The 24,832-nt window shown below is 43.0% G+C and overlaps 1 protein-coding gene across 1 annotated transcript in view; it reads left to right on the top strand.

The window, feature by feature from the left end:
* TP53BP2 (tumor protein p53 binding protein 2) overlaps nt 1–24,832 on the top strand; it is a 52,260-nt gene that overhangs the window by 7,334 nt on the left and 20,094 nt on the right. The window contains exons 2-5 of the mRNA XM_082277010.1: nt 12,586–12,733; nt 18,295–18,408; nt 19,933–20,012; nt 24,143–24,244. Of these exons, the coding sequence (XP_082133136.1) occupies nt 12,586–12,733; nt 18,295–18,408; nt 19,933–20,012; nt 24,143–24,244 (444 nt within the window). The remainder of the gene's footprint in view (nt 1–12,585; nt 12,734–18,294; nt 18,409–19,932; nt 20,013–24,142; nt 24,245–24,832) is intronic.

The following is a 24,832-nucleotide window of genomic DNA, read 5'->3' as shown; positions in this document are numbered from 1 at the left end:
AAAATCAAGTGTTCAGGAGAAGCTGATGTACCAGGCAATGACTGATTTCTGGCTGTCACAGAGGGAGGGAGCAAGCTGTCACTGAGTCGTGAAAGACAGAGTGCAAGGGACCAGGCAAAGTGAACCAGACGTGCCTGGAGAATGTGGGGAAGCTCTCCTGTGAAGTACCAAAGGTGGCAAAGGGACTCTGCCATGGGTCATGTCCAAGCCAGGTTCCTGACGAGCGTTGCTGTCCTGTCATGCTGCCATGGCGCCTCTTTATCAGCGACAGCCACGCTGCATCTTCCAGCCTTTTGAGAACACCTTCTACCACAAGGAAGGGTTAGTGCAGGGAAGCCATGGAAACAGCACTCTGTGCTTCTTGCCTCTGCACTGTTGTGCCTCTGCTGTTGCCTGTAGGTCTTGCCCACGAGGCCCTTCTGCAGAGTGATTTACCAGTGTTGCACAAAAACCATTGTTATTTAGGGTACTTCTCTTGCAAATAGTATTTAGCAGCGTTGGCTAAGAGAAGTAGTTTTCTACCTCCAGGGAAGCTGAATGAGCAGCCAAGTAGTACCAAGCTAAAAGGGCCAACTTCTGAAGCTCTTGAAGCAAGAGGAACCTGGCATAATATGCATGTTATTTGTTTAAACTCTGCTCTGTTTAATTCATTTAAAATAGGTGTGACATCACCTAAGCAACCACCATTCTGTACAACACTGTTGTTCACTGTCATGACTTTGGTGACAACTTGTAAAGCCAAAAGTCACTCAGCAAGCTCTGCTGCCTTGCCCTGCTCAGCTGTTCTCCTCTCACTTCTCAGCTGGTGTGTCTGCAGAGAGCCTGGTATTGCCTGGAACGAGCAGTGGGGAGTGAGCAGCACTTAAAAAAAAACCTGTCAGACAGTGATCAGCTCTACAATCTGCCAGCCTTCTGCAGCGTCTGGTAGAATGCCTGAATGTTTGTGATACAAGTTAAAGTGTGTAGAGCTCCACATCACAGGAGCAAAGGTTGGATCAAGCTGGGTGCTTGGGCTAATGGGCTGACTGAAGGGGCAGGATTTCTCCTTCCCAGTTCTGCTGTAGTTTTACACATTCCATTAATACGGTGTGGTCAGCTAAGAACATATGGCCATCCATCACTTCGAGTGTTGGACTAGCCCCATTGATCCCTTTTAACCTGCAAAGTAACAAAAGAGATCCATCTGTTTTGTTGCAAATGCTGAATGTGTTCTCTGTGCCAACTGAATGGGTGCTGCTTTAGTTACTAATGACTTCCTGTGTGTTTGCAGCCCAAAAGTGGTAGGACAAAACCCCTCCTTTGTGGCTTTGAATAATAATACCAGCTGTTGTCAAATAGGTGTGATCACCAAGCCCAGGCATTTCATGCTGGCAGTCTTTGGCATGGCTGGTGGCTGTGTTGATTGCCTGCAGTGCTGTGTGTCCTGGCAGTCACCTGGATGTGACAAAGGAAGGTCATTCCATGCAACAGGAGTGTGTACCCACCCAGAGCTGGTGGTGAATTGGGAAGAGCTGCCCTTCTGCAAAGGTGTGGTGTGACACTACACCTAATTAATTTAATAGTAGGATGCTGCTCAAATGGATGGTCTTGTTCCTTGGGTTTCTATCCACACCCAAAGCCACGTGTCTTTTGTCACTTCCCCTTGAATTTAGGAAGGATTTGAGTGATGGTTTGTAGGAAATGCTGCCTGCACTAAAGGCAAAAAGGAACTAAAAGACTTACATGGTGGAAGTGATTTGCCATGTGGCTGTGCAATCAGAAATAACAGCTGGATTTGGGAAGATCATGGTGTGCCTCAACTCACCATTTAGGTTGGCTGAGTTGGAGCAGTCAGATGATACCTTATCCTCTTTCTACACTCCCTTGAGAGCTGGTAATACAGGGGAATTTCTCCACCATCTTTGTGTATTCTCATGCACTGCGAGGATTAAGTTGGACTAACAAAAACGTAGAATTTACTCTGGTGGTATTTAGAAGGTATAATAAGGAAGCCTCTACCTTGTAACAGCAAGTAAAGTAGGAAGGCAGAGGGACCTTTGAAAGCAGTAAACAGGCATGCTGTTGTGCTGTGTGGTCTGAAATTCCCAGTTTGGGTTGGTTTGGTTTGGTTTTTGCTTGTCCTGAAGGTAGATGGCTGAAGAGCACGTTCTGGAATTGCAGCACAAAGGAGATGTCAACCCAGCCTGTGGTGTGCTAATGTGCCTCTGAATCTCCCATTGTAGTAATGTCTTTTAGGGTACCAGACTGGTCAGCCTGCATCACACAACAGCCCAGTGTGTCCTATGACTTTTCCCACACTGGAATTAACCTGTGTGGTTAAACATGTCATTGTTTCAGACGCCAGAAATGGTGTGTCCTCTAACCTACGTGTGTGTGTCATGAGTGTTTTGGTTTGGACATTGATCTGTTTTATGGAGGTAGGACACAGGTTTTGACAGCTGTTTTCCTAGAGGAGTGACTAATACAATGTATTTTCAAAAGTGCTTGGCACAGAGCTCTGTGAAGTTGCTGGGTTTGGAGTAAATGAGTGTTCTGTGCTTCATTTTTTTATGACTTGCTGCATGATTTGTTTTGTGTTGCTGTTATACCACAACTGTTTTAGATGCATTGACTCAAAAAAAGAAATTCCTCTCTTCTGCTTCCATACCCTGCCTCCCTCATGGGTGCTCCCACCAGCCCAGCCTCCTGGTATCAGTAAATAGAATTTAAGTCATAAATGTGCTTGATGTATGGGTAGGCACTTGCTGTATGATAAATGTGGCTTTGCCTTGCGTATTCTGGTGGGCTGAGGTGGAGTTGCTTCCTGGTGTGAAAGTCGATCGTCTTATTAGTGAGATTATTACGCATTGGCTGGAAAAGCAGAAAAGCAGTGTTTTTAAACCCAGGAAGAATTGGTGTCTTAGGCAGTGGGAGGTGTGGTGTGGGTGGGACAGGTGCCAGATACTGTGATAGCCTGTGTTGTTTAGGTGTAGGTGGTGTTAAATACGCTTTCATCCCTGATGCACATCTATTTTTGCTTTTCTCCAGAATGAGTCTTGTGTTGTACAAAATCTTTTTCTGTTACCAGGAAAAATTCTGGGTTTTCTTTTCATTGTGAGAAAGTACCTGCATTTTAAGGGACTATCTTGAGATGTGTAATTCTCTCAAGTCCCAACAGGGAACACTTAATGTGGCCCTTGTTTGGCCTCTGGCCGTGTATGAGGCTGAGAGAACCATGTTCCCAGTGGGAGGGATGCAAAGCTCTAGAGCAGCAAGAGCAGCTTACTTTCTTTTTTATTTTCCTTTATGTAGTTATTACTAGTTTTTTTTTTTCTTGTACAAGGACTTCCTCTGGGTTTGACGCAAGTACAGAAAACTGAGATGATTCAGGCTTAAGCTTGAGTTCATAACCCCACTCGTTATGCTCGGATGTTGCCTTGGCTTTAGGCTCATTAGGAACGGCCCGTGTCGTGACACTGAAGAATGGGAGGAGCAACTGGAACCCCCTGTGATTACATTGTATGAGTTGGACTGTTTCTCTTTCCCGTAGTAGGTATCTCTTGTAAGAATTACATGGTATAATTTTTTTATCTGCCTGAAAATTACATTAATTTTGTTCTCCTTGTGTATGAAATGTTTATAACTTGGTGCTGAATGCAGAAGATGAGGCAGAGTCTGCCTGAAGGGGCAAGCCTCCCAACATCCAGTTCTCCTTTGCTGGCTCCAGGTGGAGGAGGAGCAAGCTGCAAGTAGGACACCAACAGTACAAGCCCAAACACCATGTGTAGGCTTGCTTTTCTGACAGTCAGCTTGCAGGAGTTTATGGTAAAGTGTCCAATAGTGCAAAAGCAGTCTGCAGGGGCCACAAGGAAGGATCTGGGGAGAAAGGGAAAGAGTATTTTGGGGTGGAAGGGAATATGTTGTAGGAGAGGAGCTACACAGATGGCAGTGGTAAGGGATCTGTGAACATGCTGCTGTGTGGTATAATATGAAGAATATATTCAGGGTTTGTTTACTCTGAATTTCTGCAGTTGTTTAACTACATTGATGCAAATCCAAGTGTGGATTCAGGTCTGAGCAGAACGAGCTATAGATGATGTGTTGGCAAATGTGGGTGCTCAGTAAAAGGTGGTGGTTTCCTACATGTTACTGAAAGCAATGTATTTTATATATCTTACAGGCCGGTTTGTTTGGTTTTTATTCTTGTATTGGGTTTGTTTGGCCAGGTTTTGGGCAGGGGGAGGGTGCTATACAGGTAGCTTCTGTAAGAAACTGCCAGAAGCTTCCTCCACGTCCAGCAGAGCCAATTCCAGCTGACTCCAAGATGGTCCAGCTGGCCAAGGCTGGTCCAGTCAGAAATGGTGGCAGCACCTCTGGGATAAATGTTTAGGAAGAAGAAAAGAAAAAGGTACTGTGCAGATGTAATTATGGCTGGAGAAGAGCAGAGTGAGAATATGTGAGAGGAACAGTGCTGCAAACACCAAGGTCAGTGCAGAAGGAGGGAAAGGAGGTGCTCCAGGCAGTGGAAGTGAGGTTCTCAGGCAGCCTGTGGTGAAGACTGTGGGGAGGCAACTGTGCCCCTGCAGCTCTTGGAAGTCCATGGGGATGCAGAGATCCACCTGCAGTCCCTGGAGGAGACCCACACTGGAGCAGGGGGTGCCTGAGAGGCTGGGGCTCTGAACCCCTGGGAGGCCCATGCTGGAACAGGCTCCTGGAAGGTACCTGCAGACCTGTGGAGAGAGGAGCCTATGCAGGCTTCCTAGGAGGAGCTGTAACCCTGTGGGGACCCACCCTGGAGCAGGCTGTGCGTGAAGCACTGCACCCTGCGGAAGGATGACCTACAGTGCAGCAGTTTGTGGAGAACTGTTGCCCCTGGGGTGGACTCATACTGGAGAAGTACATGGAGATCTGTATCCTGTGGGAGGGGCCCACGCTGGAGCAGGGGAGGACTCCTCTCCCAGAGCAGCAGCAGGAACAACATGTGGTGAGCTGACGACAATCCCCATTCCCATCTCCCTGCACCACTGCGGGGGAAGAGCTAGAGCTGGAAAGGTGGGGGAAGGGTCTTACTGTACTTCTCATCGTCCTGCTGTGGTTTTTTTAGTCGTAAATCCAGTTAATATCTCTAATTTGAGTCCGTTTTGCCTGTGACATTATTTGGGGAGTGATCTCTGGCTTTTTATCTCAACATATGAATCCTTCATTGTATTTTGTCTCCCCCATCCAGTGGCAGAGGGGAGTGATAGGCTTTGGTGGATCACTGGCATCCAGCCAGGGTCAACCCACTACAAACTTTTAGATCGTTTTTTTTCCTACTCAGTGCTGATGTTGCAATAGATACTTGCAGTGCAAAAGTATAGGTGGCTTTAAAAACCACCTTTGTTTGAGATTTTCTTGCCTTGTGTGATATGTGGTAGCTCAGCCAAGGAGCGGGGAGTTATGTTGCTCCTGTGCTGAGTGTTCATCCAAAATAGTGAGCTTTATTTGCATAGACCTTTCTGGTGTCTGGCTTGTGGGAGGACTTCTGCTTTCTTGTGTATGAAAATGCCTGAAGAAAAATGTTGAGTTGGAAAATGTAGCTTGGGTTCAAAGTAAAAGTCTTTGTTTGGAAAGCTCTCTTAAAGACTGTGTGCATAATGCTCTGCTGAAAGAAGGGGGAATGTAGGTCAGGAATTCTGTGTTTGCCGGTCCTGAGCTATGCCTGATAGACTTCACAAAATCAAAATTGCTAATCTAGGATAATGATCTTCTACAAGATTTGGCAGGAAGATTGTAATTGCGTATTCCTTGTTATTAAATCTGAACTGCAGTGCTGAGTTCTGTTGTTGAGGTTGCAGTCCATGAAGTAGAATGAGAGCAAACCTCCATCCATTAATTTCAGACAGTCACAATACTTGGCTAGAACTCAGGCTGCTTCCCTTGCAGCTCTTCAGATTCCCATCATGATGATGATTCAGATGCCTGATAGTGAGATGTAATGTGGCAGTTGTGCTGTAGCCTTTGCCCAGATGAACTAGCATATACTATAAGCAGATGGCTTTCTTTCTGTTCTCTCTACAGTAAGGATAAGACGGAGGAAAAAAAGGAGGGGGAATCTTCCTCTTTGCTGCTTCCAGCTCATTTTCCCCATCCCCTCCTCAACGTGCATGTAGATGTACATCGTATTTTAAGTTCTGGAAAAAATTGACATTTTTACTAAAGATAAAGTACAAATGCATGACAAACTTATCGTTAAAATAATCTGTACAAGTAGAAACTACCGTGCTATTGAGAGTAAAGGCTCAGTCTTGTTTTCTGCTGTGATACAATTGAAAGGGAAAAGGGCTGTGCTTTATATAGACTGGGAATAATCTGAACAATTCCATGGTGCTTCCTACTGTACTCCACCTACCTTGCATCATAACTTCCGTTCTCATATTTATGGCCCAAAGCCAGTGCAAAATAAGCGGAGTAGTGTGTGCGGAGGGTGAGATGGCAAGAGCTGAGCTCCATGTGTTTGGGTGTGGCTGGAGGCAAATACTAAACTTCACTCTGCATTTCTGTTGAACCTTTATTGAGCAGTGGAATATGAAAAGGATCAAGGATAGCAGTCATCCTGTGTGCCTGTCTTCTAGTAAGTCTATTATTATCTTTTGCTTACCTTAATCTTTTGCTTACCTTAATCTTTAGGCACAATAAGTGAGGATGTTGCCTGCTGAAGGACTGTTTTCAGGTTCTGGGGAACTTCATGCAGAAGAATCACTGAATTACTCTATTGTTGTGGTACACTTTGCACTGAATGGAGAGCTGTAACTGTGCACCAGCTCTGACTGCTGCTTATCAGAACGGGAAAATGTGCTGTTGTGCAGGCTGTCTTCTGTTGTTTAGAAAGTTGCATCAAGTCAGCAAAAATATGTTTTAGCCACTGACTTCTTTGTAGCCATCTGGAAAGGTGCAGCATCATTGTTCCTACTAGGTAAGATGCAAGACTTAAATTTAAAACTCTTTGTATGGAGGGGTTTTGTATTTATTAGGGAAGACTTAGTAGTTTAAACTGTGGGTGAAAAGTTATTTGTCATTTCTGTCACCTGTACTTGAAGTGTGATAGTTAATCTATTAATTCTAATATTTCTATGTTGCTAGTTTTTCAGTTAACTGAAACTAGCTTCTAAGATGACATTTTAGTTCAGGATGTAAATTCATAGAAACTGTTTAGGTTTGAAAAGACGTAAAGAGTGACTTTCAATGCCTTCTTAAAAATGAGAGCTAAGAAAATTTGTTATACAAGCTAAGACCATTACTTAGCTGTGTTATGCAAATATAAAAACCTTCAACACAGGTAATGAGTGCTTGAAGGGATTAGGTTTCAGTCTAAAATGCAGCTAATACAGAACGTGGTACAGATTTATGTTACTAGCTCTAATGCAAGGCAGCAAAATGAATCATGTTTTCCAGAGGCAGTGTGCTTGTTTGGCTGTCAAATATAATGGGATTGTCTCTGGTTTTGCCTTCTTTCTTGTATGCCTCAGTTTCCCTGCCTGTAAAATAGGAAACTGCTTGCTTGTGTCATGATTTCCTGGTCATAAAGGGCTTTGAAGCTGAAGAATACTGTGTGAATAGATGCCGTGGTTTGTATTGTATGGTGCCTGCTGTGCAGGAAGCCTCCATAAAGTTAGGAATTCAGACAATAGTGAAAACCAGGGTTAAGTTGTTTTTCTTAAAATATATTCTCTTCTTGATTATATTTTATAAGAGACTGAGTTTTGCTGGTTGTTGTCCATTGCTGACATTTTATGATCTGAATTAGATTCTTCCCTAGAAGCGTGGGGAGGGGGAAAATGTGTCTCTTTTAGCTCAGGTAGTTTCAGGAATTAAGTGTATTTTAATTTACATCATGCCCCTTACCATAGTGTTCTTCTGAATATTTGAATCCTGTATACTTGAATGCAATTAGTGTATTAGTTAGAAAGTGTCCAATTTAACACCCTTTTAATACCTGAGATGTGTGACATCAGCTTTATAATAACTAAGGAGTAAGAGAAGTCTGATCCTTGCAGAAGCACCATCAAAGCTGAAAAGTAAATTGCATTTCTATTTTCCCCCCTTTAATCAATAATTGAGGCCTTCTGATCTAAGGAGAAGAGTGATACAAGGCCTTTGATATGAAATGATATCTTGTTGGATGGATGTCAATTATGAGGCATGTGTTTGCTCAGGTTAGTGCTCCAAATGTGTTTGGAAGCTATTTCTTGTGGATTTGGCATGTTTTTGGTTTTTAAAATTTTGTTTTTAGTTTTTGTTTTGTATGGCAACAAAGCAGGACCCAAAACATAGTGTGGTCATAGCCTAGCACTTTTGTAGGGCTAGCCATTCTTAAATATTTTACTTTCAGTTGACAATGTATTTGCAGATGTTGAGCGCTGTTATATTTAATATTGGTATAATTGTATGAAATGGTCCCATTGATGAGCTCAACAATGAGTGGGTCAGATCTGCAGGCAAATGTAAGGCTGTTTGGGATGATGTGCAGAAGAGAGATGGAGGATTATAAAATGGCCTGTGATTTGCTTTAATTGATGCCTTCCTGTTCGGTTGCTTTTCTTACTGTGTTCTCTTCCTTTTCCTGAGTGTTTTATAATCCCAACTTAGTGGCTGTAGTTGGAGTTCATTCATAAATAATAGGAGTTGAAACAAGATGATGTATTTCATGCTGGGAGGACTCAAAGTTGTATTTCACACCAATTTGGATTTATTTTTCTGTCATAAGTGGCAGGCTTTTTGGAGACATGAAGTCCTTTATGTTCAGTACTCTGCTTTGCCATCCAGTTGTTTGTAAGTCAAACAGTGCAGTCATTCCTTGCAAAAACTCTCCCTTGCTTTAGCTCGTGTGACCTTGGTCTTCTCTCGGATGTCCTTGGTGCAGCCGATCGAACTGCCTCATTTGGTGGCTCCATAACTGCAAACTTCTATTTTCTAAGCTGGAGCAGAGTCAGCTGAAATCTCTGATGTGATTTTAAAAGGAACTGCTTCAGTAGCTACACAACACCCCTGTTTTCTCCCAAGTATGCCAAAGTACTGCAGTGCTTTTATATTTTAAAGCTTTTCAGTACCTATAAGTGAGCATGTCTCTGGGCTGGGAAAAGGAAGGGAAATGTTTTAGTTTAGACCTTACTTAGGGATCTGAGTCCTGTTCAGAAAATGCTTGGTCTGTATGCTGGGCATTCCTAAAACTCAATCTTTGAAAGTCTAGGGGAAAAAACCCTGATCCAAGGCTATATGGATCTGTCAGATATTTTAGTATTTGCTTTCATGACATCTTTCAACAAAGTACAAGGTCTGACTGGGATGTCTTCCTTTCGTTTTTTTAATCAAGTCCTTCATTTATGCCTAGTTTGAAACTGAATTTTTGCATATTGGTTTTTTGTTTTTTTCCCTTTGAAATTGCTGGATGTTTGTATACAGCTGTTTTAACATCTTCAATTTCAGGGAGGAGCAAGTGACTGGTTTGTTCTCTTAACTGGGTGTAAGATTCCAGCTTCTGAACAAGGTGTCATGAGAGTACTCTTTTCCTTTGTTTCTTGTTGCCACTCAGCAATAAAACAGAGATATAAACTAACTGGTAGGGTGGTTAATGAAGGTTGAACCATTCCCAGGGGAAGCACGAGTCCTTGGGATCCCAGTGCAAGGTGGTGCAAGCCACAGCAGCCACCGAGGGTGACAAGCAGCACCAAGAAGCCACAGTAGGCTTTTGGTTCACATCAGTTTCTTTACTTTTCCCACTCCTGTCTGGGAAGAGACATCTCTGTGATGGATACTCTCTGGTTGGAGCTTGCCCTAGGCTCCAGTGTGTCCAGGTGGGAAGCAGGGTACCTCAGGAGGCCTTGCAGGTGAGCAGGCAGTGATGATAAATGTGACTGCCCATTCAGCAAGAGCAGAGCACAACTAGAGAACTTGATCATCTCAGCATTGTCCCTGGAGCTAAAGGGAAGCAGGATGAGATAACATCAGTATCATAACATTTTAGTTGCTTTAGACTCTAAGGACTTTGAGGTATGTTTTTATGGAATTTGCAGTTTGGTTGGTTTTTCTTTCCTTAGTTCCTAGAATATGTGGGCTAGAGGTAAGGCAGACACTCCCAACTCCCAGAAATGGCCCCCACACAGCAGGTTTGAGTGCTCTTGGCTTAATGTATTAGTAATTATCCTGAGCATTGTGGATAGAAATGGCAACTCGTGATCCTTCCTGTGTAGTTGTCTGTATTGCTAAATCCTAAGGATTAACCACTGGATATAGTCAGGCACACTGAAGGGTGAACAGCCGTGCTAGGGTCAAATTAGGTCTGCTTTGTGTGTAATGCCATGGTTTTTATAATTTTCTCTTACTTCCCATCTGTGAGCTAGCTCATCTTTTAAATTAACACATGTTATTGCAGACACACAGCCTGTGTGATTTGGTGATGTTCGAATACAAGGTAGTACAGCATTGTTTGTGAAGGGTTGATGTGTTTTACACACCTGTATAACCCTCCTCTAAAGCTATTGGGGAGCTTCTTTTGCATTTTATACTCTTCTGCCCCAGTAATTGTGATTAAGAGATATTCTTACCTGGCTGCACCTGACATCCTTCACTGCCAGGCTCCTCTAGGGGAGTCAGAGATGCTGCATCTGAAAGGTGGCGTGTTCTCTGGCAAAAGATTAAAGCCAAGTGTCAGAGTTCCTGCTTGGAAAGCTTTGTCTCATAATTTAGGTCACTACCTCTTTATGCTGTAGACAGCAGAACAGTTGTGCCCATCTTCACTATTTAATAAGTGTGTGGTAAACTGATCCTACCTACCTTCACATTCTCCTAGTTTTCCTCCTTATAAGCTCCAAGTTTGGCTTTTTTGTTTGGTTTTCTTGTTGATTTTTTTGTGGTTTTTTTTGCCCTCCCATAAAGTGACAAGGAAATGGTTGGGGCAATGTAGCCATCAGGCAGTTTTGAGCGTGTTTTCAGCAGGCTTTTTCCTCTCTGTGAATATTTGTAGAAGGTGTTCAGGAATTTATCAGAAGCCCTTGTCTTGGGGAGCTGGGCAAAACCAGAGGTCAGAAATTCTGTGCTCTTGATGCAGGGCCAGGGCTCAAAAAACTGTTTGCAAGTGTTTATACTGCCACGAGTGGGCCAAATACTTGCACTCTGTGTAACAAGACATGCAGAGTCTGGAGTGTTTTTGTCAAAGTTTTTAAAAGAGTAAAGGCAGCCTCTCACATAGGGGTGAAGGGGATCTTAGCACTCAGAAGAGCCCTGGAAAGGCTTTGGAGACATCTGGAAATGTGCACGGTTGTATTCTGTGAGAATCCCCAATAGAGGATTCCTAAAGCTGTGGAACAGATGGGGCTAAATTTCACTTTGCAAAGGCATAAAAATCTTATTCCATAGTATTTACACAAAATCACAGAAATAGTGCTTGTGGTAATGGTTTTGTTGTGTTTTAAAAATTATTTAAATTTATTTAGAAGGTTATTGATACCTTTCTCCCCATGTTTGATTTGGCCTCCTTTTCCTTCTTTTTGAGCTTTTGAACTGTTATGCCTAAGAATGTGTACCCCTTTCACCCTCTAAAAATGAGGACAGGCAAGGATTTGTCTTTTCTTGAGAAAACATCTTTTCCATCTGTATGAAAAATCCTGAATTGTATAAATTGCTGTTGCTTGAAATGCTTAGTGGAGTAATTGCTTTCTGGAGATATTTGACTGATTTTTGTGTTGATGGAAGCTGTGTGACTAACAGCCAGTTGAGACTGATGTTGAGAATAGGCCTCAAGAGAATTGACATTAATTTTTAGCTAGCAGCTAAACTTTGATAGCAGTTTAATATTAATAGCATGTAGTGAGATGGTGCTTAGAGGGAGTAATCATCAACGTTTTCTATCAAATATGGCAACTAATTTTTTAGAGTGCTCGTTTAGTAGTTGTGGCAGGAAAGACGTGAGCAAGAACAACATCTGTCTGTGTGGTGTGTTTAAACAGAAAAACCAAAGATCAAGGATCCTTCTCCAGCTGTGAAGAGGAAGCCAAGTAAAATATCCTTGGTTTCCTGGGAATGGGGCTTAAGGGGGACCTTGTATTCAGGCTGTAAGACTAAGGGCACAGCAAGTTGACTTGTGTTTCTAGGACCCTTCCCATGAAATACATTACAGAAATGCAAACTGTTTCCGCTTGACTGCCTATGTAGTAAGCTCTAGTCTTTTTTTTATACCCTATGTAATTACCATTGTTTTTCACTACTGCTGAACTCTGGATGACTGTTTCTCCTGCTGTGTAAAATGATTGCAGTGTATGTACACACAGTAAGGTGGGAGGAGTTCTGACACATCACCTGAAGAGAGAAGGAAGGAACATCAGGTCCAGATTTAAAACCGAGTAATCCTCCAGCAGTGTAATTTAGTTGAGCAGGGGATTACTCCTGTAGTGTCTCTCTGGCTTATACCTTAAAGAAATTTGGAGTTGTTTTGAAAATTGTACCCACTGTAGTTGATAAAAAATTATCTATGTTGGAAAGAATGCATGTAATGAGCAGGTTGTGACTCCAAGGTGCAGTCTGCCTTTGTGTTGGAAAGTAACCATGTGCTGTTGCCTTTGTCTTTTGCAGATGTTTCTGACCGTGTACCTCAGTAACAACGAGCAGCACTTCACTGAGGTGCCAGTCACCCCCGAGACAACCTGCAGAGATGTGGTGGAGCTGTGCAAGGAGCCTGGGGAGAGCGAGTGCCACCTGGCTGAGGTGTGGTGTGGCTCAGGTAGGTCAGGCTGGCAGCTGGTGAATTCCTGGGCATTCTCTGCTCCTGAGAAGGTAGTACATGGAGACCTGACAGATGTGATGCTGTCCCAGAGAGTTTCTGCATTTCCATTTCATTGACTTCTTCATCAGACTGGCTGTGTGATAACACACCTGCAAGAAGGCTCACACATGCAAAACTGAGTTAAGCAAAGGAGGGGGACTCAAGCATGCAGATGTTCTTGTGTCTGCGCAGCCCATGAGTCTCTGATGGGTGTGAGAGAGTTGTTTCCTCTACCTCCTCCTCTCCAGCAGCCTGTGTGGAGGTTTTGAAGTACTAAGTGTTGGTAGTTCTCTGATCAGGTGAGAATGATTTTTTTTTTTCCCAACCCCACAGCCATTTTCACCTGCAGTGGCAAAATAAAGCTTCCTTTTTCTGATGGCACCTTCAGTGTTACCAACTGCATTAAGTGTGCACGAGGAGTGTGTTAGCAGGAGTAGTGGGAGCTACCTGATATGCAGTGCTCTAAAGAAAGTGGGTGACAGGGAGGATGTAGAAGCTACTTTTGACTGTCCTTCCAAGCCTGTAGGAAAGGGGGTTGTGCATGTGGCTTGTTGTAACTTTTTTTCTTTTTCCACATTCTTCTAGTCTTGGGAGCTCAAATCTCCCTAAATTGCCATGCTCCACTGGAACTGGAGAATATGTCAACAAATAAAACCTAAAATATTACTAATGTCTCATGGCTTAAATGGGAAAGGGCTCTGGACTATCCCCTGTCTCCATGGTGCTCATTAGGCACTGGTAGCCACCCAGGCATAAGATAGATGAATCCCTGACAGGATTTTAAGTCATGAAAAATAATTATGTCTGAGCCAGCTTTTTTGAGATGCTTCAACAAGATTATAAAAGAATCAGATGATAAGGGCTTATATTTCTTCCTCTTCTGTCAGATGATAAGGGCTTATATTTCTTCCTCTTCTGTTAGCTCAGGCTCACATCTGTTCAAAGAAGTCTTTGGTGAGATGGATGTTTGTTTAATGGTATGAGATACCTGAGTTATCTCTTGATATTTACTTGCTTCTGACAGAGATGTAATGTTTCTGATATTTCTAAGTCTAAAAAATGGAACAGGTTTTTTTTCCTTAGGAGGTAAAGAAGCTTTGCTTCATAAATAATAGTAAAATCACCAATTCATCATGGAAAGAGATCTAGGAATATATTTTAATTGTACATGTTTGTCTAAATCAACACAATACTGAAGTATACAGTGAAAGACAAGTAAAATAAAGGTTTAGGTAAAACTACTGAATTTATAGTTAGTCTTAGTGCCCACACCCTGTTAAAGAGCCCAAGTGGTTTTGGTGAGGGACAGGGTTCTCCTTTGGTACTGAAGTTGGAGCTGTGCTAGAGTGGGCAGTTCCTCTCTTGTTTCCTGAACCTGAATTCTTGCTTGGATTTTGAGATGGTGATGTAGAGAACACTGGAAAGGGCAGTGAGATTATCCTGAAATCAAAGGAGAGCACCTATAGTAAGAGCCAAGTGAAGTCTGTTAGTACTTAGTGTCCAAATGTTCTTGTTAAGCTGAAAAGTGAACTTTTGTGTGAGTGGGACCATATAGTGTGTGGTGTTTTATTCATATGATCAAGTTATCAGCCTCTCTGCTAGTCAAGGAGATGTAAGAAAATCGGATACAGGAGCATGAAGCGAAGCAGAGAACTTTTTCTGAGATTAATCTTTGCAAAGACATCATGAGACACACAAGAGCAGATATCTAATGCTGCTTGGACAGCTGTTATAGGACAAAAAAAGCTGCTTCCATTTTCACAGTGAAAACCTTGACAAGATCATTGAGCCCAACCTTTGACTGAACACCACCATGCTAACTAGACCATGGCACCAAGTGCTATGTCCAGTTGTTTCTTGAATATTTCCAGGGCTGGTGACTCCACCACCTCCCTGGGCAGCCTGTGTGGAGGTTTTGAAGTCCTAAGTGTTGGTAGTTTTCTGACCAGGTAAGAATGTGTTTTTGTGGTGTTGTTTTTTTTTTTTTTTTTTTTTTCCCCAGCCCCATAGCCATTTTTACCTGCAGTGGCAAAATAAGCTTCCTTTTTCTCCTTGACAAAGAACCAACCTTTCAGTGAAGAAATTCTTCCTGGTGTCCAGCCTGAACCTCCCCTGGTGCAGTTTGAGGCCATTTCCTCTTGTGTCACTGGTTGCTTGGGAGAAAAGACCAACCCCCCCCTGGCTACTCCCTCCTTTCAGGGAGTTGTAGAGAGTGATAAGGTCACCCCTGAGCCTCCTTTGCTCCAGGCTAAACAATCCCAGCTCCCTCAACAGCTCCTCACAGGACTTGTGCTCCAGCCCTTTCTCCAGCTCCATTGCCCTTCTCTGGACGTGCTGCAGCCCCTCAGTGTCTGTCTTGCAGTGAGGGGCCCAGAGCTGGACACAGCATTTGAGGTGTGGCCTCCCCAGTGCTGAGTACAGGGGGACAATCACTGTTCTGCTCCCGCTGGCCTCATTATTGCTGATACAGGCCAGGATGCCATTGGCCTACTTGGACACACTGGCTCATGTTCAGCTGCTGTTGACCAGCACCCCCAGGTCCTTTTCCACTGGGCAGCTTTCCAGCCACTCTGCCCACAGCCAGTAGCACTGTTTGGGGTTGTTGTGACCCAAGGGCAGGGCTCGGCAGTTTGCCTTACTGAAGTTTCAAATACCGTTCCCAGTTGTACTTGTTAACAAAAAATGCAGTTGTCTCAAATCAATAACATTGGAAGACTTGAGTACAGGATTGTGCATGTTGCTTTGAATAAAAGATGTCTTAAGCATCTGTGTAGCATCCAGTAATGAGCATTTGCAAGATATGTTTTCACATATATTTTGGATTTTTTTTTTTGGTGAGGGGAGGAGGCAGCAGGGGAGAGAAATACTTTATTTTGCTAATCTCATTTTAGATGTCAGCAGAGTTTTCTATCTTGTTCTGCCAGGATTAGCCATGACTTCTGCTTTGTTTGCATATTACACTGAACAAATGAAACTGGTTTAAAACAAACATGGTGCAGGACAGCTAACCTCTGGGGGTAGAAACAAAAGATTTGTGTTGGAAAATGACTTCTAAGACATCAGTTATTGGGATCCTTTTTACATAGCGTGTTTCTTTCTTTTTCTGACACTTGCTCAGGAATTTTAGCTTCTATTGTCAGACCTTATTAAGCCTACTTTGAAAGATTGCTGCAAGTGTGCTTGAGGCACTCTGTTCCCTGAAGGGAGGCAAGTTTACTACTCTCCCTGTGCTCCCAGTTTTGTATGAAATTTGGTGAATATCAGGGCAAAGCTTTTTGACCTTCCTATTATTGTCAGAATTCTGCTAGGCAGCTACCTTTCCTGCTGTGGAAAGCAGTCAAAAGGGGTCTGTGTATAAAGATCTCTCTTTTTTTTTTTTCTTTGAGACAGGTGGGGGGCAAAAAAAAAAAGAAAATGACTGTCCATTCTTCTTGAGCTTTCAAATGTACATTTGTTTGGTATTTGAAAATCTCTTTGACCTTCCTTTGAAGCCAATGAGTGGTATTGACAGAATCCTCCTGTAAAGGGCATCTCCCTTGATTATAGAGTTTCAGCTGAGGTATTGCTGAGCTGCTAGAAATCTGCCTCATAAGCCTGCTATATACCCTTTAAGACAAAAATCTGGCAGTGGTACTGATGATTTTTTGTTTGTTTGTTTTTGCCTTTTTTTTCTTGAATTAAGGTTTAGCTGATGAGGAGTGTTTTTTGCTGTCTAGACAAGTAACCGCCAAGAGACTGCTTTTTCTGTAACAGTGACCTACTTGCTTATTCTGTAAAGCTAATCTCTTTTGACAGTGACTCCAGAAATTTTCCTTCCTAGATTGCTTGAGCACAGCTGCAGCACTTTCATTTAAAGAAACACTTTTATGTTGAAAAGAGCTTTTCACATACTGGAAACATGTTAGCAGCTCATTTTTTTAATGAAACTGAAAACATTTATACTTAATGCCAACAATTTTTCCTGCTGAAAACATTATTTCATATTAAGATAGTGACTTTTTGAAAGACTCCATTGAATATGAATGAACTACTCTGATTTCTTTTTTCTTTTTTTCCCCCCTCCCCTTGCTTAAATAATGGAAGGAAACCGCCAACAAAAGCAATGTCAGAAAAAATGAAACTGGTGCAAAAACGGTGGTATTTAATTTCATTCTTTGTCTGCTTGTCTTATTTCTCAGGCCAGGAACAAGATCTTCTGTTTGTCTGGCATCCAGCATAAATGGGTCCAATGTGATCATGAGCCCCAATGCTGTTAGAGGATACTGTGACAGTATCCTGACTATGTAAATTCACTACTATGATATATTGACCACACTGTTGCCATCACATTTAAAATAGGCAGCAATATTTATGATAAAATGTCTAGAATAACAAAAGAAACCACTTTTATGTAAAGATCTAGCGGCCAGTAAGTAATTCTGGTTATATTCTGGCTATGTGCCTGGCTGTGATGTATGTAAATTTTTAAAGAAAGGTAATAAAGAAAGGAGGAGTACTGGTAAATGAAGTTGGTAGATGTAGACTCACACTGGGTTTTTCTATTATCAAAAGGCAGTAAGTAAGGCTTAAAAATTAGATATATGACTGAATCCTGAGCTTGGGAATAAGAGCAGGAAAAGAAACTCAGTGGAACTTGTGCATGTAACTTTTTCATCTCAGTTATTTGAAAGGAAATGGCAAGTTCTTACTGGGCTCACTTTTCACTGTCTGATCCTTTTACTTTGAGTTGTGAATCCAAAGTAGTTCAGCTTTTCAAGGTTTATCAGAGATAGGGCTTTCAAAATGCATCTCCTCTGAACTTCATGAAATTTGCTGTCCAAGACAATGAGCTGAATCAATGTCTGACAGGAGCTGTGGGAGAGCAGTTGAAGTGACAGGAGCTGTGCTGGCATGCTGAGGATCAGGCCCGCTGGGTACTGCCAAGGAGCCTCTTCAGGGTGTTGAGCGCTTCTGCCTGAGCTTGAATGCGAGGGCTGCCATCCAGCGTTAAGAGAATTCCTCTTCTCTGGGAGTTTATCTTTGCATCTCTCTTCATTCTCGTTGGAATTAGGAAGTCCCTGTAGGAATCGTGGCAGCAGTGCTCTTGAGGAGAGGGTGGGAATGACTAAGGAATAAGTTTGTGTGAGGCGCCACAGAAGAGGCGTGAAAGGTACAGCAGCACATGCTGAGGTGGTGAGTGGGTAAGGTGATTTGCACGTACAAAATGAAGGCACTAGAACTGATAGCTCTGAATTCCCGGTTTGTTTTCCCTCGGGCTGCAGCAGTGCCTCAGCTTTTCCCTTCAGGGGTGGACTTTTCCAGGGCTGCTTTTCAGAGGTGTTGGTTTAGTTTCAGAAGGAAGGAGCAATGCAGTGGCTTCTTAAGGGAAAAGTAGAAATGCCTTGGGTGAGGGCAAGGGTTATGTGCACTTGCTACACCTGTGCACTAGCAAGTGTTCAGGTGAAAGGTGGTATTTTTGGTGTGGTATGTGCCCAAGCTGTGGTGGGATGTAGCAGTTAACTGTTTTTGTACCTTTTCAGAACGTCCCATAGCTGATAATGAACGGATGCTGGATATTCTGCAGAGGTTTGGAATGCAGAGGGGCGAGGTGCGTTTCTTTCTCCGGCATGAACGCTCTCCCTGCCGGGAAGCAGGTATGTGTTGATCTCAGCTGGTTCATTTGTTCAAGTTCTGTTTCATTCTTCAAGGTTAAGGAAACAGCTTGTGTGTGTTATTTATTGATGTTCATAGCCAGTAGGTGTTGCAGCCCTTTTTGTCTGACTGTTGGCTAATTTCTGTAAAGGCCTCATCTTCCCTTGCCATATCTGGGAATAGAAAATCCAAATTGAAATTTCCGCAGGTTTTCTAGAGCTGGTTATCACCAAAGCACCTTAAGGGCATACTGTGTTAAATATGTTTTCTGCAGCAAAATATCTAGAGATCTGTGGTGGTGATCTCTTCTTTTAAATATAGTAAGCAGACTGTTGCCCAGTAACGTAATCTGTGATTTGGGCTCAGGGTTATTCACCTGGATAATACTTTACCAGGGTGGTAAACTTAGCATACTTGGCAAAGAGTTCTTTAAAGTTTCTCTTACACATTTGTGTTAGTTTCAGGAATAGCATTAAATGAACTGCCTGGTCAAGTTCTCTGAGAATATAATTTTCATTGTAAATTTGAATCTGAAACCTGTAAAGGAAATTACTTTCTGCTTTTCAAGGGTTTTCTGTGCATCCCACCCTCTTCTCCTCATTAGAATCTTTAAGACTTTTACCTTTTAAATCAGTCTGCTGGATTCTTCTTCCTCCGCTTTTTCTGTTTTCATCCTTGATAATCTTCCTCAGTGTTGGAAATACTGCATTTGTTAAGTGGCATTGTACCCAGCATATTTTAGATGGCTAAGTGTATCTTGATATTTGAAATGCATACTGCTGATAGAATGAGTCCATGAAAAGCTAAAGCTGTGCTGTTTCTACCTGCTAAGGATCTTACAGAGCAGTTCAGTTGTCATGATGTATTTTTTCAAGTCCAGGGTGCCTGTGGTATTAGGATTATTGTCATTTTATTTGCCACAGCATTGCCAAGCAATGTATTTGAGCTCTGCAGTTAGTCTCACAGAAATATGGTGTTGAAATAGGAATCAAAAGGGCAAGAAGGTAACAGGACATGTCTTTGTCCTGTAGTACACCTGAGTTCTACAGGGAAATCACTGAGCTTGGTATTGGGCATCTGAACACCATTTGCACATAATTTGATGGGAATAAAGTAGGATTCTAGTTAAGTAGCATCTTTACTGACACAATGACTGCCAGGAAGAAGAAAAAAAATGTGCTTTTAAACTGTGTCTTTATAATGCACATTTACTAGCAGCTGACTGACTGCCTGTTGACCACAGGATAAATACTGGAGCAGGCTACTACTGTTAAGCTGTTTTTGTTTGTCTGGTTTTTTTGAACAGAACTATGCTTTAAAATAAAAGTTGACATGGAACAGAAATCTTTTGAGAAAATGTGTTGTGTCATCAGTTAGATTCATCTTATGTAGTAAACACATAAGAACAGGTGTTCAGATTCTACACCATAATGACTGTTCTGATTCTCTTTTTGTATTGAATGCTATGTCTAAAAAGATAAGAAAAATCTTCTATTACCTTACCATCTTTGACAATTTCTTTCTAGGGACTGGACAAAGATCACAAGATCCAGCCTTCAAAAGAAATGGTGTGAAAGTGCCTGGAGATCGAAGAATAGAGAATGGAGTAAGTGCTTGGTGCAGTGGCCAGTTGGGTTGGGTCTGGCTGAGCTGGAGTTCATTTTCCCACAGCAGCCCTCACAGTGCTGTGCTTTGCACTGGCAGCCAGAGGAATGCTGATAACACTCCAGAGTTTTGGCTCCTGCTGAGCAGGGCTGGCACAGCATCAGTGCTGTCACAACATTCCCCTCACATCAAGGGGCTGGGAGTGGGCAAGGTCCTGGGAGGGGACACAGCTAGACCAGCTGACCCAAAGTAACCAAAGGGATATTCCATGGCATATGTCATCAGCTGAGATATAAAGGCCAAGGGAAGGAGGAGGAACAGGGGAACACTCGTTATTTTACAATGTTTGTCTTCTGGAGCAACCGCTCCACATGCTGAAGCCCTGCTTCCCAGGAATTAGCTGGACATCGCTCTCTGATGGGTAGAGAAGAAATTATTTTCTGTCCTTGCTTGCTTGCACAAACTTTTTTGCCTATGCTTTAGTAAACTGCCTTTTCTCAGCCTAGGAGTTGTTTTCCATCTTATTCTCTCTGCCCTGTCCTGCTGGGAAGGGGAGTGGTAGAGCAGCTTGGTGGGTACCTGGCATCTAGCCAAGGTCAATCAACCATGGTCCTTCTTGGTCCCTCAACAGGGGTGAGACAAAGGCATATATGTGTATATATATATATTTTTTTTTTTTTTTGCATACCATAGTAAAAAGTAGTTGCCAAGTATCAAATCTCCTGTGTGGGACATCGAGTTTGTCAGCTGCACTGCTTATCTCTTTATTTTGCTGAGTTTGAGAACATACTAATATAAACAATTGCTCTGTGCTTTGCCCTTACACTGATGGCCTTGTTTTGCTGGGGGAGCTGTCTTGTGGGGATGATGAGGGAATAGACCTCCCTTTCCCTGCCTGAGATTGATGTGAATGTTTTTAAAATGCAGGCTCCCACGGTCTTTGCTCATCTTTATATAAGCTGTGTAAAACTGTTAATAATATTAACTAATACTGCTGGCACACTGTGGGGTTAGTGGAATCCAGTGTCATCGTGGTGTAAGAGAAAACAAACTTTAAGTGAGGAGGTATTGAGATGTGCTCTGAGGCATCCAGTTCCTGGGTGGCAGGGTGTGGGGAAGGATTTGGACAGATGCCTGGGGTGGTTATCACCTCCCATTGCTTGGAACTTTACACCTGAACCAGTAATCAATCAACCCTGGCAAACTGACATGTCAGCTGATAGAAGGGTGCCTTGCCTACCCCAGTGAAAACCAGCAACCTCTCACCTTGTACCTGGGGCCTGGCTGTGAGCCACACAGTTCAGTACTCAGAGGACTTTGGTTGAGGCAGAAACTCAAACTGTTTGAGGACATTATGGCTGAGACAGAGACTTAGTAATTGCTCCAGTACTGAAAAAGGAAAAATGGAAATGGATGAAGTAAGCTACAGGTCCATATCATTGGTTGGAAAGGGAGGAAGAAGGAGAATTAGGAGAGTAGGGGGTCAGATAAAGAAGCCAGTCCTTCAACAAAGAAATTGCTAGGAGTGAGACAAATCAAACAGGAGATAAAGTTACTCGGTCCTTGACCTCATCAGAACTTCAAGACTCGTGAAAAAAATTATGACCACCAGCCATATGAGCAGATTTCTACCTGGCTGCTTCAGTGCTGGGATAATGGGGCTGACAGTCAGCCCTTAGAAGGTCATGAAGCCTGACAGCTGGGATCCCTTGTTAGAGATTTGGAAATTGAAAGAGGAATTGGAGAACAGAGTAATTTGCGGTCTCTGGAGATTGGCTCCTCTCAAATGTGAGGGCAAGGTATCCGTTTAAGGAAGATCTTGTAAATTCCCTGGAAAGTGAACCACTGCAGATGAAGGTATCCAGTACTTGAGAGAATTAGCACTGCTGGAAGTCATCTGTAGTGATCTAAAAAGTGACAATGTCCCTAAAGATCCAGAGGATGTCCCTTGCACAGTGGCCATGTGGAGGAAGGTGGTTCAAAGTGCCCCTGCATCATATTCCAGCATCCTGGTGGCATTGTGGCATCTTCTAGGCTGTGAAATGTAGAAGAAACTCTGGGTACTTCCAAATCCCTACAGGCCAGCACCCTGCAGCCCAAGAGATCACTCCCCTCCTGGCCTGGTCAGAGGGAAGGGATGCCCCAAGCGCAGGCCACGTAACAAACTCTGGTTCTTTCTGCATGAGCAGTGGGAGGACATGAGGAAGTGGGATGGTGAGCCCACCTCTAAGCTGTAAGCCCGTGTCCCTGAACTGAGAGGGAGGAGAGCCGTTCAGAAGAGGTCACCCAAAAAGGCTGTCAGTGTAGTTGCTGCAGAGAGGCAGGGAGGCAATCAGTGATCTCCTAGACACAGAACAGAAATCGTCTCCTTTAACCCTGGTGAGGGGACTTCTGATCTGGCATCACAAAGGTCAGATAGTGAATACTCTGACCAGGAGCAGGAATAGAGGATCCCTACCTCCAACTAGGCAGAGTAAAGGGATGACAACCACACTGGACTGTGTGGATTCGATGGCCTGACACATTGGATCCACACAAGTATAAAGCTTCAGTAGATACCTGATGTGTATCAAGGCACAGGAGTGCAGAACCCATCTGGATCTCTGGAGTGACGGGGGATGCCAGGAGTTCTCTGTATTCGAGGCTGAGTTGAGTTTAACAGAGGACAAGTGGCAAAAGCACGCCATTGTGACTGGCTCAGAGGCCCCTGGTATACTTGGCATCAGCTACCTCAGGAGAGGGTACTTGAAGGGATCCAGAGGGATACTGATAGGCTTTAGGTGTAGCTACTGTGAATACAGAGAAGATCAGTTATCCACCCTGCCTGGTACTCAGAAGATCCCTTCATTGTGGGATTGCTGCAAGTTGAAGAGCAGCAAGTGACAGTTGCTACCAGGACAGTGCACTGGCAGTAATATCACACCAACCACGACTGTGTAATTCCCATCCATGAACTAATTTGTTGACTGGAGAGCCAAGGAGTGATCAGCAGGACCCACTCACCCTTTAACAGCCCCATATGGCCAGTGCAAAAGTCTAATGGGTCCTTAAGAGATGTTCTGTGGTAACCTGGTACGTTAGAGAGAATTGAATCAGACAGTGGGACTCATTTTTGAAAGAACCTCAAACTCTTGGGCCAAGAAACATGGCATTGAGTGAATATATCATATCCCTTATGATCTGCAAGCCTCTGGAAGAATTACCATTATAGTGAAAATGGAGGCTTCCCCTCTTTGGAGATACTTGTACAATTTGTACCATGGAAAGAGACTAAGAGACTGTTTTGGAGGGGTTGCTAATGACTGCTCTAAAATAGACACAAAGCCTCTAGCAATTATCATCCTGGCTTTCAGATTTTTAGGATTGTCACCAGGATCTGTTGGCTGCCATATCTGTGCTTGTACAGGTGATCTCAGAGCAGCAAATGCACCATACTTTCCCTTCTCTACTCCCATCAGAGTTCTTTTCTCATGTTAAAGTAATATTGGGGGTTTTTTCACTTCTGGTTTTATCAGAGATCCCTAACTCCAGATTTCAAGTTGAGACTGCTTCCCGTTTCAGCACTGGATCCATTGTCTATCACTTACATCCACAGTTATGGAACAAGAGTAAGACTGAATCTAGGTTCAGGAAATACCTGAACAGATAACCAGTAACAGTGCTGTCTTTGAGAGTGGTGTTTTCCTTCCTGCCCAACTATATTTAAACTTTCTATTTTCTTCAGCTTATGTGGAAGTGCTTCAAATTGTAGTGATACACCTACGACCACAGATCCATCTTGCCACATGCTGAGCATTCTGGGCTCAGTCAGTCAAAGCTGATTCATGCTGAGCTGAATTACAAAGGGCTCTGAAATGCCTCTTTATAAAATGCTGCTGGGATTTTGCTAGAAACATTAATGTTCCAAGAGGTGTCAGTTTGTGTGAGTTGTTGGATTGGGCTACACATACATATGTGCTTACAATTGTTTATTCTTTTATCATGAGAAGATACTGTGTCTTTCTAATTATTTTATTGGCTAATTCAGTTGTTATTTTTGAAAGACTTACTATACTTTTCTGTGATAGCTCTGTTAAGTGCTAGCCAAATTAAAACTTCTAGACTTAGCATGCTTTGGGTTTTCTTTGACAGGTGAGTGCACCAAGGATGGATATGACACTGTCTGAGCTTCAGGAAATGGCATCACGCCAACAGCAACAAATTGAGGCTCAGCAGCAAATGCTGGCTAACAAGGTGAGTTTGGAATTCGATTGTTTACAGCCAGGAACAAAGGTAGTAACAGTCATGTGAAGTGGAGGGAGGATTGGGGAATTGGGTTTTTTTCACCCCTTCTAAACAGAGGGCTTCTTTTCTTTGGCTGCCTGTTTTTAAATTTGAAAGTCAATCTATGCAAATACCCAGTTGTAAAACATATAAATAATGCCAGTGATAGAAGTGACCAATTTAGCCTACTGAAAGGGTAGAGCACATAACACTGATATACTGTCATTCATCCTGGTGGCTCTGTCAGCTCTATTTGTGCTCCATGTGGTGACCAGCAATTCACCAGTTTGATCACTGAACAATGCTTCTGTCTCTGCTGTCCTGTCATGCTATCTTGCTTTCTCCTGATAAGAGTTTGCCTGGTTTTCTGGGGCAGCTGGCTGCAAAGATATCTTGTATGTGATAGAAGTAACCTAGGACTGTGATTTATAAAACGCTTGCAGAACAATAACAGAAAAGCTAATGGAAAAACACAGGGTGCTCCTGAATTGTGTAGGGGAAAAAATACTCTGAATGCATCTGCAGAATGGTGGCACAGAGTTCATGTTTTGCTTGAGT

The sequence above is a fragment of the Coloeus monedula genome (assembly GCF_965178545.1).
Source record: "Coloeus monedula genome assembly, chromosome: 2".
NCBI classification, from domain to species: Eukaryota; Metazoa; Chordata; class Aves; order Passeriformes; family Corvidae; genus Coloeus; species Coloeus monedula.
This window is presented reverse-complemented; position numbering and strand designations above follow the sequence as displayed.